This window comes from Gloeophyllum trabeum (assembly GCF_000344685.1).
Source record: "Gloeophyllum trabeum ATCC 11539 unplaced genomic scaffold GLOTRscaffold_00005, whole genome shotgun sequence".
Classification (NCBI taxonomy): Eukaryota; Fungi; Basidiomycota; class Agaricomycetes; order Gloeophyllales; family Gloeophyllaceae; genus Gloeophyllum; species Gloeophyllum trabeum.
Window position 1 is genome coordinate 1,742,803 of NW_006920414.1, and position 13,802 is coordinate 1,756,604.

At 55.6% G+C, this 13,802-nt stretch overlaps 5 protein-coding genes across 5 annotated transcripts; 3 read left to right on the plus strand and 2 right to left on the minus strand.

Annotated features, from left to right (window-relative positions):
• Positions 1-2,388: 2,388 nt before the first annotated feature.
• GLOTRDRAFT_128543 (uncharacterized protein) lies at positions 2,389-3,843 on the plus strand (the record flags this gene model as incomplete). Its single annotated transcript, XM_007867117.1, has 3 exons — positions 2,389-2,851; positions 2,926-3,401; positions 3,547-3,843. 3 exons carry the CDS (start codon positions 2,389-2,391, stop codon positions 3,841-3,843), a joined length of 1,236 nt encoding a protein of 411 aa, XP_007865308.1.
• Positions 3,844-5,950: 2,107 nt separating this feature from the next.
• Positions 5,951-7,434, plus strand: GLOTRDRAFT_39791 (glycoside hydrolase; the record flags this gene model as incomplete). The annotated part of the gene is made up of 4 exons (XM_007866606.1): positions 5,951-6,104; positions 6,164-6,357; positions 6,411-6,558; positions 6,608-7,434. The coding sequence occupies 4 exons, from the start codon at positions 5,951-5,953 to the stop codon at positions 7,432-7,434; spliced, it is 1,323 nt and encodes a 440-aa protein (XP_007864797.1).
• A 1,392-nt stretch (positions 7,435-8,826) lies between these two features.
• On the minus strand, positions 8,827-9,728 carry GLOTRDRAFT_13044 (translation initiation factor eIF4e; the record flags this gene model as incomplete). The annotated part of the gene is made up of 4 exons (XM_007866555.1): positions 8,827-8,885; positions 8,942-9,006; positions 9,092-9,532; positions 9,604-9,728. Coding segments are annotated over 4 exons (690 nt in total), but the record flags the coding sequence as incomplete, so codon positions are not given.
• Positions 9,729-10,040: 312 nt separating this feature from the next.
• On the plus strand, positions 10,041-11,036 carry GLOTRDRAFT_40487 (DUF1753-domain-containing protein; the record flags this gene model as incomplete). The annotated part of the gene is made up of 4 exons (XM_007866650.1): positions 10,041-10,133; positions 10,182-10,322; positions 10,374-10,649; positions 10,698-11,036. The coding sequence occupies 4 exons, from the start codon at positions 10,041-10,043 to the stop codon at positions 11,034-11,036; spliced, it is 849 nt and encodes a 282-aa protein (XP_007864841.1).
• A 415-nt stretch (positions 11,037-11,451) lies between these two features.
• GLOTRDRAFT_138288 (MFS general substrate transporter) lies at positions 11,452-13,169 on the minus strand (the record flags this gene model as incomplete). The annotated part of the gene is made up of 5 exons (XM_007867118.1): positions 12,870-13,169; positions 12,559-12,756; positions 12,084-12,508; positions 11,772-12,029; positions 11,452-11,705 (listed from the first exon to the last, which is right to left on the minus strand). The coding sequence occupies exons 1-5, from the start codon at positions 13,115-13,117 to the stop codon at positions 11,452-11,454; spliced, it is 1,383 nt and encodes a 460-aa protein (XP_007865309.1). The 5' UTR covers positions 13,118-13,169.
• Positions 13,170-13,802: the final 633 nt, after the last annotated feature.

Sequence of the window (13,802 nt, forward strand, 5' to 3'; positions counted from 1 at the left end):
CGTCACGGCCCGAATGGCTGCCACAGAGTAAGCCACCAGACTCCCACATTGTGTTGACCCCTGCGCTGTTAGGAAGCGATGTCCTAACTAGTCATCTTGAGATAACTGGGCCACGTGCCAACAGTTATGTCGTCACTACCTCAGTAAGCGTACTGAAAGGTAGGTCTGGCCGGGCTAATGCCAACGGTCAAGTCAAGAGTCCAGGTAATCGCTGTATTCAACAGGAGGTTGAACTAAGGAATACATGGGTTTTCCTACAGTATATATAGTAACTGGTATAGGGGTTAATACCCAAAGAAGAGAACAATAAGAAAGGACGCGTAAGCTATCCTGTGAGAACGTAACTCAGAGAAATGAGAAATACAAGGGCGCCCATTGGTAGAAGGTGAGTCAAGGGAGATAACGCGTGGGAAGAAGATAGCGTCCATGGGAAGTTCTACTCAGAGAAAGGTACTGTCCAATAGCAATGCTCGGAATGGAAATGGAATGAGATAAGCATGGGAAATCATAACATGCGCTCGGAGCAAGCACGCAGGAATCCATCCATGATATCTGGAGGTGCATCCTCTGATTCTTTCATTCACCGTGTCACTCGAGGTCTTCACCCGCGTCAGCTCCTCAGGAGGCTGTAAGTGCCATCTGCAGCTTTACTTCGCCTGTTGACTCATTTTCGACTGAAGCGAAGTTGATCAATGTGTCCTTGCGACCAAACAGGGACATTCATTTCCAACAGTGAAAGTGGCTTTTCGTCACTTTCACAGCTGCGAGGCCACATGCACTGGTGAGAGGGCAATGTGATGCACTGCAAAAACGGCAGTCAACCCCGTGCGAAGTCGCGAGGCTGGCTCATTGTGCTCTGTGATTGGCTGTTCATTGCCAGAAAGCAGCAGCATGACCGAGATCCCACACATTCTCCGGCCGAGCTGAAAAAGCAGTTTCTCAGAAAGCGACAGAAAGCAGCTTTCGCAGTTAGAACTGAATCACCCTAATGCTAGCTCTGACATTGCTGGTCGGCCATAGTTGCTTGGGATCCGCGCCAGATTCTATCAGCTGGTCTAAGGCTGAACTTTGCCCAACATTGTCTCCACGAAGTATGAATGACTCTCGCACATCAGGAAATGCTCATTTTGCTATGACTGTCTATGGCTGCCTATGGGAGCTATGCAAGCCTATAAAGCACTATAAAGTGTGATATAAGCATGGATGTTCCTCTAGAGGAACATTCTGTTTCTTGATGCAACTCGTCGAGTCCCCCTGAATATTCAATTTCTGCTTTTTGAGACTGATAGCAATATGTAATGTCTCGGCAATAATAGAACAAGCCGGAGTTGAACCGACTTAGCCACTACTCCAAGTGTCCTACATTCCAAGGGTGTTACACGCTCTATGTGCCATTACTCCGGTCTCCCAAACCAGGTTCTGCCACACTCCTGGTCCGTAAGGATCCGAATCCTTACACAATAGTCACCTGGAAGACGGACAAATAAGTCTGCAGGTAGCAGACCCCGTCAGACGCCGCATCTGCAGCTCTGCGTTCGAGATTAGTGCTGTCTCTTCGAAGACCTACTGAACAGCAACGGCACATTATATGCTCCTTTAATGGTCCAGACAATCCAATAGGAGACCGTGAATTGCAGGGAAAGAGTGGCAGTCGCAGAATCCTCGGCACAGCAAAGCAATGACTGGGATGTCGGGCCGGGTCTTCCGTCACGTTCGATGCACTGAAGACTTGCGTCAATTTCACTTGATCATGAATCGTGCTTGAATCTATTTCTTCCTGCCTGCAGCTGGTCAGAGCACAACTGTCAGTGACGAGCGATCAGTGTCGTTTGCAGCTAATGCGACGGATGGCTGGAATGCATTTATGGTATGTCGACGACATTTGCTGTCTGTGAACTTGAGTTACCGAGCTCGCTCCAAAGCTTCCATGGACCCACAATATAATTGTAACTCATTCGCATGCGCTAGTCCCTCAGGCTCAGGTGCGCGAGGTCCGTCTTCAATCTGCGACAGGTCTCGACCTCTTCGCCCCTGCGCTGTCATCTCTGGTTGTGTTCAGGACGGCCTTCCTCTGGAATCTGCTGGCAACTGCGGCGTCGCACATTTTCAAGCACGCCAGACCCCCCTGACAATCTATTCAACTACACATCTACACATCAGGACGCTGGCTGTAAATTCTATACATGTTGTCTTCTGCCATATATGTCTGACTTTTGATTTCGCACTGTCAGTGTCAACGATTATCTCCGCCTTGCAGAGCGCCGGCGCAATTTCGATGTCTCCGCGCTCTGTTGACTGGCGGCGCACTCTGTCGGTCGGACACCTCAAGACGTCGCCAGATTCGTGAAGCTCGCCGAAGGCAGCTTCAAATGCACCTTCCTCCTAACTATGCTCGACGGCTTCGAAATGGTAGTGCGCATCCCGTACCCCGTGACGGTCCCCAAGTTATACGCTGTGGCTAGTGAAGTTGCCACGATGTGTTTCCTCCGGTCGCGTGGGCTGCCTATTTCCCAGGTTTACAGCTACTCACCTTTGCCGGACAACCCTGCACAGACGGAATACATTTTCATGGAGTATGTCAGAGGTACGAACCTCAGCGACGTGTGGTTCGACCTGGAGGAACGGGATATCGTTTCGGTCTTGCGTCAGCTTGTCCAGCTCGAATCACGGATGATGTCTATTCCTTTCCCGGCTGGTGGGAGCCTCTACTACTCCCACGACCTCGAGGAGGTGACTGGAGGGAAATCGGGCACTCTACTCGGCGGCGACGAGCGCTTCTGCATCAGCCTGGATGCCCGGGTGCATATGTGGTACCGACGGCGGTCGCAGCTCGAGGTGGACAGGGGACCATGTACGCTGTATATATGCCACTCTGTCTGCCTTCTTGGCGGACTCTGGATTATAGGGCTAACCGAGACTATGCAGACACAACCGTCGAACAGGCGCTCGCAGCGCCCGCCCGCAAGGAACTCGCGTACCTTGCGCACTTCGGGCGCCCGCTGCCTCCCTTCCAGCGTGAGCGCCGGGAGTTGTACGAGCATAAGCCACAGCCACCCTCGGACCACGCTGTAAACCTCGAGCGCTACCTCCTCGCGCCGTCGCTCGTCCCCGCAAACACAGTGACCCATCAGTTCTGTATCCGCCATCCCGATCTCCAGCCGGGCAACATCATTATATTGAGGTCACGAGACACGAACGAGCTGCGCATCGAGAGCCTGCTTGACTGGCAACACGCCGCGATCCTCCCACTGTTCCTCCATGCAAATATACCGGGGAGCATGCAGAACTACGATGACCCGTCCTCGCAGCTGCTCGTCCCGCCCTCGCTGCCTGCGAACACGGGCGAGCAGGACGAAGAGGCGAAGGGGCTGTACCACCGCTGGCTCATCCACTTCCACTACGTGAAAGCCACGGAAGAGTAGAACAAGCCCCATCACGCCGCCTTGAGTGACGCTGCGTCGGTGTTCGTCGCCCACCTTGCCTACCAAGCGGGTGCGCCGTGGGAGGGCGAGACGCATGCGCTGCAGGCTCTGCTGATACAGGCAGTGGCAATTGTGGGAGGGAGGCGCGCCGTGTCCAATCGTGTTCGAAGCCGAGGACGTACGCACGACGAATGAGCTGGCCGAACGGCTGCAGCTCGCGGACGAGAATTACGAGGGGGTCCAGCGCATCGTCGGGTTCGGCGCGGAGACGTGGGTGCCCAGCAAGCGCTACAAGATGGCGCGGGACCTCGCGGAGCTGCTGAAGTTGAAGGTGTTGATGCAGATCCCGGAGGAGGAGGTCCGAGATAAGTTTGATGCAAATTGGTTCTTGAATGATATGGACAAGACTGAGTATATGTGATGGGTTGATCGGACTGGAGTCTGGGCTGTGGTGGTGATGTGTCGACCGGCCGATTCTAGGAAGATTTTTCTTCAGTCTAAGATGCCTTGAGTTCTCTGAACAGATCCCAGTCTCTGCGCTCGACCCGAGCCCTCGGGCTTGTGACAGGGTTCGAATGTTGCTGGAACAACAGGATATCGATATCGCCGTCAAGTACTTCAAGGACAGGTGGATATTGTATGCCGTCAAGGTGAAATAGCCGTGAGGGATTGACTCGACAACTGAAAGCTATCCATCGTCTTCGCTCAGGCCCAGGTGTTTTCTTACGTTCTTTTTTCGAGATTGGGTTGAAAGTTGCTGGCAGCGAGGGGTTTGCCCTTCAATGGTGGTATGAATTCCAGGACATTTCTGGAGAGGAACGTCCACCCACCAAAATTACAGATGGCCGCGCCTGGAGGGATTACTGATCTAACCCTAGTCATACTTAGCATCAGGGCAAAACCACTTGTACTATCATTGCGGGGGATCTGTAAAAATCTGACAGATCTCCTCACAGCGCCCTCAGAATTGAAGCTAATGACTCCATTTCTTTCAGGCATCTTAGCTTAGTTACTCAGTTACCTACTCTAGCAAATACTGTGGCAAAATATGTGCAACTGAGGCAATGACAGAGATGCCGGCGTCGACCACCCAAATCCCAGTAGAAGTGTAAAAGCAGTCACGCGTATGTCACACGGCAATTTCGATCTCCGCTCGGCATGACGAGAGACAACGAGAGACGACAAGCCAACCTGATCGTGCTCAGGAGGCGGAGTTCGAATTACAACGCGTCGGTGGCGGGAGTCTTGTAACGCTCACCCGTCAGTTCGTGCGGTAAACGAGCTATTGTTCGTCGTCGCTGCCCCATCACTCCAATCGGGCCGTGCCATAGGAAAGGTGAGGCAGTATTTAAGCTATAGGCCGCTGGTCTTGCGCCTTTGCTTCCCCTCATCAGGAGAGATCTGGGAAATCATAGGGAATTCCCATGCTTACACCTCCACTTTTCGACGGTGTTTGGTCTCTTAATCTTTACACACTTGTTTTTCTACCAAAGTGACTTCACAAGGCATCATAACATAGGCCTATATGTATACCTACCAAGCCGCTAAGTCTCCCATTGCGTACAGCGCGAGTTTCAGGGGAAGTGTAAAAAATCCAGCTTTTACAGATCCCCCGCAATGATAGTATACTATCATTGGGGGGGGTCTGTAAAAACTTGACAATATGACTGGCCAAGGGCTACCTTCTTCATCATTCCCTGTTATTTCACTCAGGCATCATAGTATACCTTCCTAAGTACCATCTGCAAAAAGAATGATCTCGATTCACTATGTACAGAGTAATACAGAGAGATGCCGCACACAGACGGCACTTGCGGGGAGTAATGTAAAAACGTCACGCGCGGGTAACACTATCCGATCCGCGCGAGTCTGTCACGCATCTGTCACGCCCTTGGGACCTTGGAGTTCTGTAAAATCTACCATACGAGCACTTCACAAGCCTGCAGCTATTATCGGGTGGGCGCAGGAGGTTTACACATACAAGAAACACCTCCTCTAGGCAAGCCGATATATGCCGGGGCCGTGTAGGCTGGCAGATCTACCCATCAAGTGGCCATCAGACCTGTTACAGTGGGCATTTTGGACGGTGTTCAACCTCCCATACGACAAGGGGCCAACTTGAGGCAATTCCGACTTCACAGACCATCTGTATGGTATACAATGCATATACATACCAACCCGCTAAGCTCCCTGTAGCGTACTTCTCGAGATTTCGGAGTTCTGTAAAAAATCTAACTTTTACAGAACCCCCCCAATGATAGTATGTTACATCGTAGTACATAGCACAAACAACCAACAAACAACGCTCAACTTCTCGAAATATCGATTCGTGGAGACATCGTCGAGCCTTGACACTGACAGACCTCCTGAGCTCTCCATGAGACGCCGTCTGCTTGCCATATCCAACCGCACAACTGCCTCCGTTCCTTGCTTCCTGACGTCACCTCCAATGGACGCTATACTTGAGGCCAAATGCGCAGCGTATGGAGCAAGCACGCTTCAATACTTGACTTCCAAGGGGATATAGCATGCACAAGCTAACCGACCTCTTCCATCGCCACGGCAAATCCGCCATAAATCATACCTTACACCCAGAGGAACCAAACGCGTACCCGCGCACGGAGGCCTTCCCAACCGGCCATGATCTGTACTGCTATCGCAAGCAGCGCGGGGTCAATCTAGGTACGTGGATCATCGCCGTTCTTCGAGAAGAAGAAGCGCTGAGTGAGACGGCCCCGAAGGCTCCTGGTTCGTTCTCGAGAGGTGGATCACTGAATCTCCTTTCCGGAACGCTGCTGCCCCTGCACAGAGCGATCTGGACGTCGCGCGAGGCTCCAACGCAAAGGAGATACTCGAGCATCATTGGGACACATGGATCACCGAGACAGACTGGCAGTGGCTCGCGCAGCATGGGATCAATACAGTCCGACTCCCGGTGCGTGCATGATCATGTCTTGACCTGCTTACTTCCGTTTACAGGGAGTATAGATTGGCTACTACCATATCTGCGGCGCCGATCCGTCCGTCCTTGATGGGACCGATTTCGCCCAATTCCATGCCGTGTTCGAAGGTGCTTGGAGTAGGATAACGAAAGCGATCGCCATCGCCAACGATCTCAATATTGGTGTCCTGCTTGGTAAGAGCTTCTGTAACCCACCGCTGGCTCTGATTAATGGAACTCCCAGACCTACATGCCGCACCGGGTAAGCAGAACAGGGACGCCCACTCCGGGACGTCCGCGCCCTCGCCCGGCTTCTTCACCGAGCACAACATGTCGCACACCACGCACATCCTGACCACCCTCGTGCGCAACCTCCCCGCACTCCCGAACGTCGTCGGCATCGAGCTGCTCAACGAGCCTCAACCCGACGCTCAAGACGAAGCCCTCAAGCGGTGGTACGCATCCACAATTGCCGCGGTGCGCGCTATATCGCCCGGCATGCCGATCTACATATCCGACTGCTGGCGCACGGACGACTACGCGGGGTACATCTCGTCCCTGTCCAAGTCGCACGTGGATTTCGTCGTCCTCGACCACCACCTGTACCGGTGCTTCACGCAAGAGGACCTCAACACCCCCGCGGAGCAGCACGCGCGGGCGCTGCGCGACCCCAACGGCAGCGCGGCGAGCACGTTCGCGCGCGTCTCGCAGAGCCTCCAGAACGCCGGCGGCGCGCTGGTAGTGGGCGAGTTCTCCGGCGCGCTCAACCCGCAGTCCCTCGCGGGCCTTCCTGGGTATTCCGCCGAGATGTCCGCGCGGCGCAGTTTCGTCAAGGCGGAGATCGATCTGCTCGAGCGGTTCTGCGCGGGGTGGTTCTTTTGGACGTACAAGAAGGAGGGCGGGCGCGATCTCGGATGGGGGTTCAGGGACGTCGTTGATGGTGGGCTCTGGCCGAACCCGGGGCTGGTGGTGCGGAATGAGTGCGAGCGCGATGCGGGGAGGTCCGGGAGGCGGAATAGTGCCAGGGATAAAGCTCTAGGTGCGTCCTTAATCCTGGCCAGACGTATATAGCTTGGCTGTGGCTGACTCGGAAATGCATGCAGCCGAGCACGCCTCTTACTGGGACAAGTTTCCCGGAAAATACGAGCACTTCCGGTTCGACGAGGGGTTCGTGCAGGGGTGGGACGACGCGTACGAGCACTTCCTCTGCTCCGAGGCGTCGTCCTCGCAGGCGGTGTCCTCGAAGAAGGGCAAGGGCGAGAAGCAGGCACCCGTGCCCGTGCCCGAACTCGGATTCAAGGGTGCCTGGGCGAAATGGCGGGCGGAGCAGTATGTCATGAACCGAGGTGGAAAGGACCACGTGTGGGAGTATGGTGAGGATGTTGATTCGTTCGTTTAGGGCCACACTTGCTGATCTCACCCTCTGTGATGCGTTGCAGAGCATGGGTTGATCCAGGGGATTGATGCTGCCAGGAAGGATTTCATTGAGGTGTATTGCGAGGGTGGGGAATGAGTCGAGGCTATAAGGAGCTGAGAGGATCTTGCAGGATATTTTTGTGGATAAAGCAGCTGCAGAAGACGGCAGTGGTCACCGTTGTATGATACATACTGAGGTATACATACTAGTGATGCGCGCTCGCGCAGAGTTGCTCGCGAAGCGTAACGTGGTGTGGCATGACACGTCGTCCTGTTATGTGGCACAGCTGGTGCACCATACACACCAACCTTGCATGCATACGGCTCAACTTACTGTATTTCGTGGCATGTTTTGTGATAGGTAGGGCAAGTAAATAGGTATCATTGATTCTGGAACCTTTCCAGGCTCAATCCGAGGATATTTAAAGCTCTGTAGCGACTTATAGCTGGCCCTTGGTCTTTGTGGGTCCCTCAGCCACCGGGAGTAGAATTTGTACATGTTTGTCGCGGACTAGTGAAGAATTGCTCGCTTCGCTCGCAACTAATGGCATAGGGTGTCTCGGGAGGCTGTTTCTCACGCCACTGTGGCCGTGGCAGAGCTGCCATACCTAAGTCCGTTACACCTTCAACAGAACCCGACAAGCTTACCTCGTCCGGAACAAGAGGGGAAAATGGAAGCGGGCAATGACACCGACGAGAAGCACCCCGTGTCGTGACGCACTAATCCCACGAGGGTTTATTAGGGGGCTTAGGTGTAATGCAGGAACGAATGACCGCCACGACAGTTAGAGATTAGAAGGGAACTCGGGCGTACGGGTGACGGGCACAGCAGACTGACCAAGGCACGGCAAAAAAGCAAGTCGCAATATAAGATGTCGTGTAGAGCTACAAAGGGCGCACAAACAAGCAATAAACTTAACAGGCGGATCCGTCCGCACCCCATACCGCTGCTAATCCTAGTTAATATTCGTCTGTCTCATAAAGATATAATGCGAGGTTTAAGGTTCGGTTTCGGTTGGGTTTGAGGGGAGGGCGCGGTTATGAGGGCGTCAGGGGTGTTCGGTCGGGGTTGTTTGTTCGGAAGCTGGATTTGTCCTGCATGGAGTCTGTGAGGGGCTGAAGTTAGCAGGGCTATGGGGGAATGGTGGGAGAGCTGACTGACCGTTGTTCGACTTGTACTCGATTACAGTTGTTGGCGGGAGGTTAAGCACCCTCCGCAGGTTGTCCCTGCAGACAAACGGAAGAGTGCGTAGCATGAGCGGTCGAGCCCCGTATCGATCTATGCCGAACCAAGTCAATTCACAACACGCACCTGATCCTCTCCTTCACCTTCGCATCTCCGTCATGCCTATTCCAGAGACTGACGATATCCTCATTCTGTCGCACGCTAATCGTGCACCCGCATATCTCCGGCCACTCATCGCTCTCCTTTGCGCTCCCGCACTCGTCAAACTGGTCACCAATGACGGCGAGGACAAGGTCCTCCCATAGGCGATCGGCGATACCCTTCTTCAGGCGGATGATCCACTTGCCACCGGTGATGTTGAGCGGGTCTTCCCAGACGGGCCGGCGGATACCCGAATGGAAGAGGAGGTAGTCGGTGGTGGGGAGGAGGGCGGAGGGCGGGTGGAGGTGTGTCCAGAGGGACCAGAAGGACTCGACGGAGCTGGACGCGGCGATCTTCTTGATGCCCTCCTCGTAGTTGGTGATCTTATTCCCCGGGGCGCGCTGCTGGCGGAACCAGAAGACCCAGCTGCGCGGGGAACGCGTCCGAGTCAGCGCGCGCACGGGCGGGGCACGGAGCGAGCGAAATCACGAACATACGTGTTTTTGAGTGGGTGCACGCCCACAGGCGCGGCGCCGTTCGAGAGGCGCTCGCGGCTGACGGACTTTTCGTCGCCCGAGGACGAGAGCGAGCTGGAGAATTTGGAGGACGGGAGGCGCGAGCGCGGCTGCGGGGACGGGTTTTTGGGCGGGGCGACGGGGGAGGCGGCGGCGGCGGTGGTCGTGGTCGTCGTTGTCTGCGACGAGGAGTGAGCGTTGGCGAGGAAGCGGGAGCCGGAGTGGTTGGAAAAGTAGCCGGCCATACGGGATAATACAAGTAGAGAGGGTCGGTGGCGTGCAAGCCCGCGACGCCGTGAAAGGATCGACACACCGGCCGGCGCCGGGATCGCCATCACCGTGGCCGGGGACTGCCGCCGGCCCGAGCACTCACCGCCCGACGCGCTCTTAGCAGACTTGCACGCTCTTGGATGAAACTGATGCTCCGGCCAGAATGGCGGCTGAGGCCCCTCTCCTCCTTCCTCGGCTTCCTCGACATTAAGACAGGCGTCGTCGTCGCCCTCCTCTTCGCTGTAAGTGTCGTTCGCGACGTCCTGCTCGTCATCGCTGACGTTCCACAGCTCTTCAACAAAGTCACCGGTGTCTATGGCCTGCTCGCCTTCCTGATGGGCGCCGGCGGGTCCCTCGCCCAGCTGAGCATGTACGTCTACTCCGTGCTGGGCCTCGTCGCCCTCACATGGGGGCTCAAGGCCGTCCAAGAGGTACGCTTGCGCATTCATGTTTCTTCCCTTCACCCTAACCTCGCCGCGCAGGAAGACCCCAAGCGCACGCTGTACTTTGCGCACCTCTTCTTCGCCGACCACATCCTCTCCACCGCCTGGACCGTCTTCTTCATCGTCGTCTGGTGGGTCTACACCCCGCATGACGGCGCGCGCCGCATCAGCTCGCCCGCGCAGGAGGACATCATCCACCGCTCCGGCATCAACGTCACCATGTCCCCCGAGGACCGCACCGCCGCCGCCCAGGCCATCTGGAACAAGGAGAAGGGCCCCGCGCTCGCCATCGTCATCCTCGGCTGGCTCGCAAAGGTGCGTACCCGTCCACCCGTATCGCACAATGACTGACCTGGAGCGCAGATCTACTTCGCGCTCCTCCTCTACTCCTACGCGTCTCACCTCCGCAAGGGCTCCTACCGCTCCCTCCCGCTCTCGCGGCCCAACCCCGCCGCGCCCACACCTGCGTACGCCGCTCTCCCCGACGAAGAAGAGGGCGACACGATCGACGAGTTCTACCGCCTCCCCCTGCGCGCCCGGCCCAGCAGCAAGGCCGACGCCAGCATGCCCGACGAGGTCCTCTTCGACGAGGACGAGGACCGCCATTCCAAGTTCGCGAGCACGAGCGCGAGCACGACGGAGGAGAGTACCACGGGCGGCTCGGATGGCGAGGACCACGTGCAGATGGGTGTCCGGCGGTGACGCGGGGAGGAGGGGCTTTTTCGTACATACTACATACGCACTCGTCTATCTACACACATTGGTGATCAATCCATCCGCTTTGTTTTGTCGTATCATCCATTCCTTGTATCGTAGTCGTAATCGTTCTTCTCTGCATTGGTCGGATCGGTTGCATGTTTCCGTCGCTCATACTTAATAATCATACCTGGAGGCTGTAGGTGGCTAGTCTCCCAACCCGGCGAGTCCACTCCATCAACAAACGTACTTAGATTACCGCTATGATACCTCTATTCTTGTGTATATATACATAATGCCTGGAGTAGCGATGCGTGTTCGTGAGTAGATCTAGCCTGTGCGTATCGATGATAATAAATATGGAAGATAACGTGCCCCACACATGCCCCTCTTAAATTCCCTCCCCTCCCCGCCTCCCCGCTCACGCCTTCCACGACCCGGTCTTGGCGACCTGCCGCTGCCTCGCCCAGACCAAGAACGCCGTGCCAATCAGACAAACGATGCCCGAGAACACCGCCGCGCCCCAGTACGTGCCCCCGCCCTGGCGCGCGATGATCGCGCCGATGACGGGCGAGCCGAAGAGCCCCCCGAAGCCCACGACGAAGAAGGACATGCCGATGCGGATGCCGATCGTCGCCATGTCCGCCGTGAGCGACGCCGTGCCCGCTGGTATAACTGCATCGCAAAGATATCATGTTAGCATCGACTACGGTAGGAGGGGGAGGGGGGAGGAAGGCGTACCGGAGACGTAGGTCCCGCTGAAGAACCCGAACACGAGCGCGTACACGACGACGCCCGCGGGCGTGTGCACCGCAAGGAAGATGAATATGAGGACGCTCGTCACGAAGCACGCGGGGATGAGCACGTTCAGCGGGCCGACGTAGTCCGCGACGAAGTTCGGGACCACGCGCCCAAAGAGTGATGCCGCGTTCAGGAACGCCAGCGAGTAAAACGCGATGTTCTCAGAGATGCCCTGCTGGATGGCATACTGCTGCAGGACTGGAACGGCGAGGCGTTAGCGGCTGCCGTGAAGGGGAACCGGTATATACGCACAGAAGAACGGGAGGTAGATCCCGAAGAGCACGAAGAAACACCCCACGACGTATATCGAGTACGTCACATCCTTGAACATCGAGAAATCCAGCACGGCGCCGTGCTCCCTCCGCGGCAGCCTCGTCTTCAGCAAAAAATTCCCGACGAGCAGGCACCCTAGGACGACGAATCCCGTCGCGCGCACCGCCCAGCCGTACCCGATGTTCGGGTTGTTCGCGAGCTTGTTGAGCATGATCGGGAAGACGATGCCGCCCGTGGACGAGCCCGACGCGAGCACGCCGTTTGCGAGCGCCCGCCGCCGGCGGAACCAGTGCGAGATGCACGAGATGGCAGGGACGTAAAGCAGCCCAAACCCAAGGCCTAAGCCAACGCCTTGGGCTAGGAGAATCTGGTAGTATGACTTTGCTAAGGATGTCATCATTAAGCTATGGATGGGATTAGTTTGGGGTGGAGAGGGAGAGTGTAAAGTACTCACCAGAATACGCTGAGGACGGAGCCTGCGAAGACTAGGTGGCGCATGTAGCCCTTGTCGAAAAGTCGACCGGTGAGCATGCCGCCCCAGAATATGAAGGCGAGCTGTAAGCTGCCTATCCATGTAATTGCGGAGGCAGAGTAATCAGCCAACTGGTGGGTCTGATAATAATCTTGATAGACTCCATAGGCGTTGATATACCTAGGCAAAACCCATATTAGTATTAGACTTGAGGACTATATTGAAATCAGACCGCCCACGAACGCAGTACGAATCCACCGGCACGATTGACTAGGAGGGGGACAGCCACTCACCCGAAAGTCGAAAACGAAACCAGCCAGGATCCAACTACCACGCTCCATGCTTGCCATCCGCCGTCTGGGAAGTCGTAGTCGTAAGTGGGGGGTGACGCCGCTTCCGCATCGATTTCCTTCGTCACCGTTTGCTCCTTCTCTTCGTCCTTCTGTTCGTCCACATCGCCCACAGATTGCCTTCGCTCGGTGTCATTCTTCTCGGTAGCAGTCTCCGTCGTTGAAGGTGCGTAAGAGGTCGTCCCGTTCATGGTCGTCCTGGGGCGTTGGAGGCAGGATAAGAGGGGGACACAAATACCGTCCACCTGGCCCTTTGAAGCCCAGGGCAAATCCCAAGAATTGGTAGCGATGTCAGAACTACTCGGTCCCCGGCATCGTTCTTACTAAGATCCCATCAATGATCAATGGCCGATGACGGCTTCTCCGAGATGCCAGTCACCGGCGCTCGTTTTCGTGCATCACCGCTCGCACTGTGTACGATAGAAAATACGAAACATACCATTTACATGCAGAGCAGGTAAGAAAGCTGAATTTACGGTTGTTTTACCGTCGTACACAACGTCCGCTGAGTCGATCAAAGCCAGATCTCGGGAAACGAGCGGTGTGAGATCGCGATGCCGCGGCATGTTTTCTTGCGATCTCGTCGGATGAACGCCGTCTCAACTTCGACAGTTCAAACGCGACGGCCACAAACTGTAACATGCTTGACTTCAATGGACCGCCTCTGTTGCGCATATGTGACATTTACATGGAACCACGTAAATTTGAAGCGCGCCTGTAATTCTTTTCCTTGCAAATATCTATATATTTTTGGAAGGGTTGTGACGACTATCTAAAGGTGCGTGCCGCACGCAATATTGGGCGTCGTATGACTGACTCCTGGCTAGGGACGGTAATGACGCCACATCGCAACTGAGTTCTCTTACTCAGAGAAAA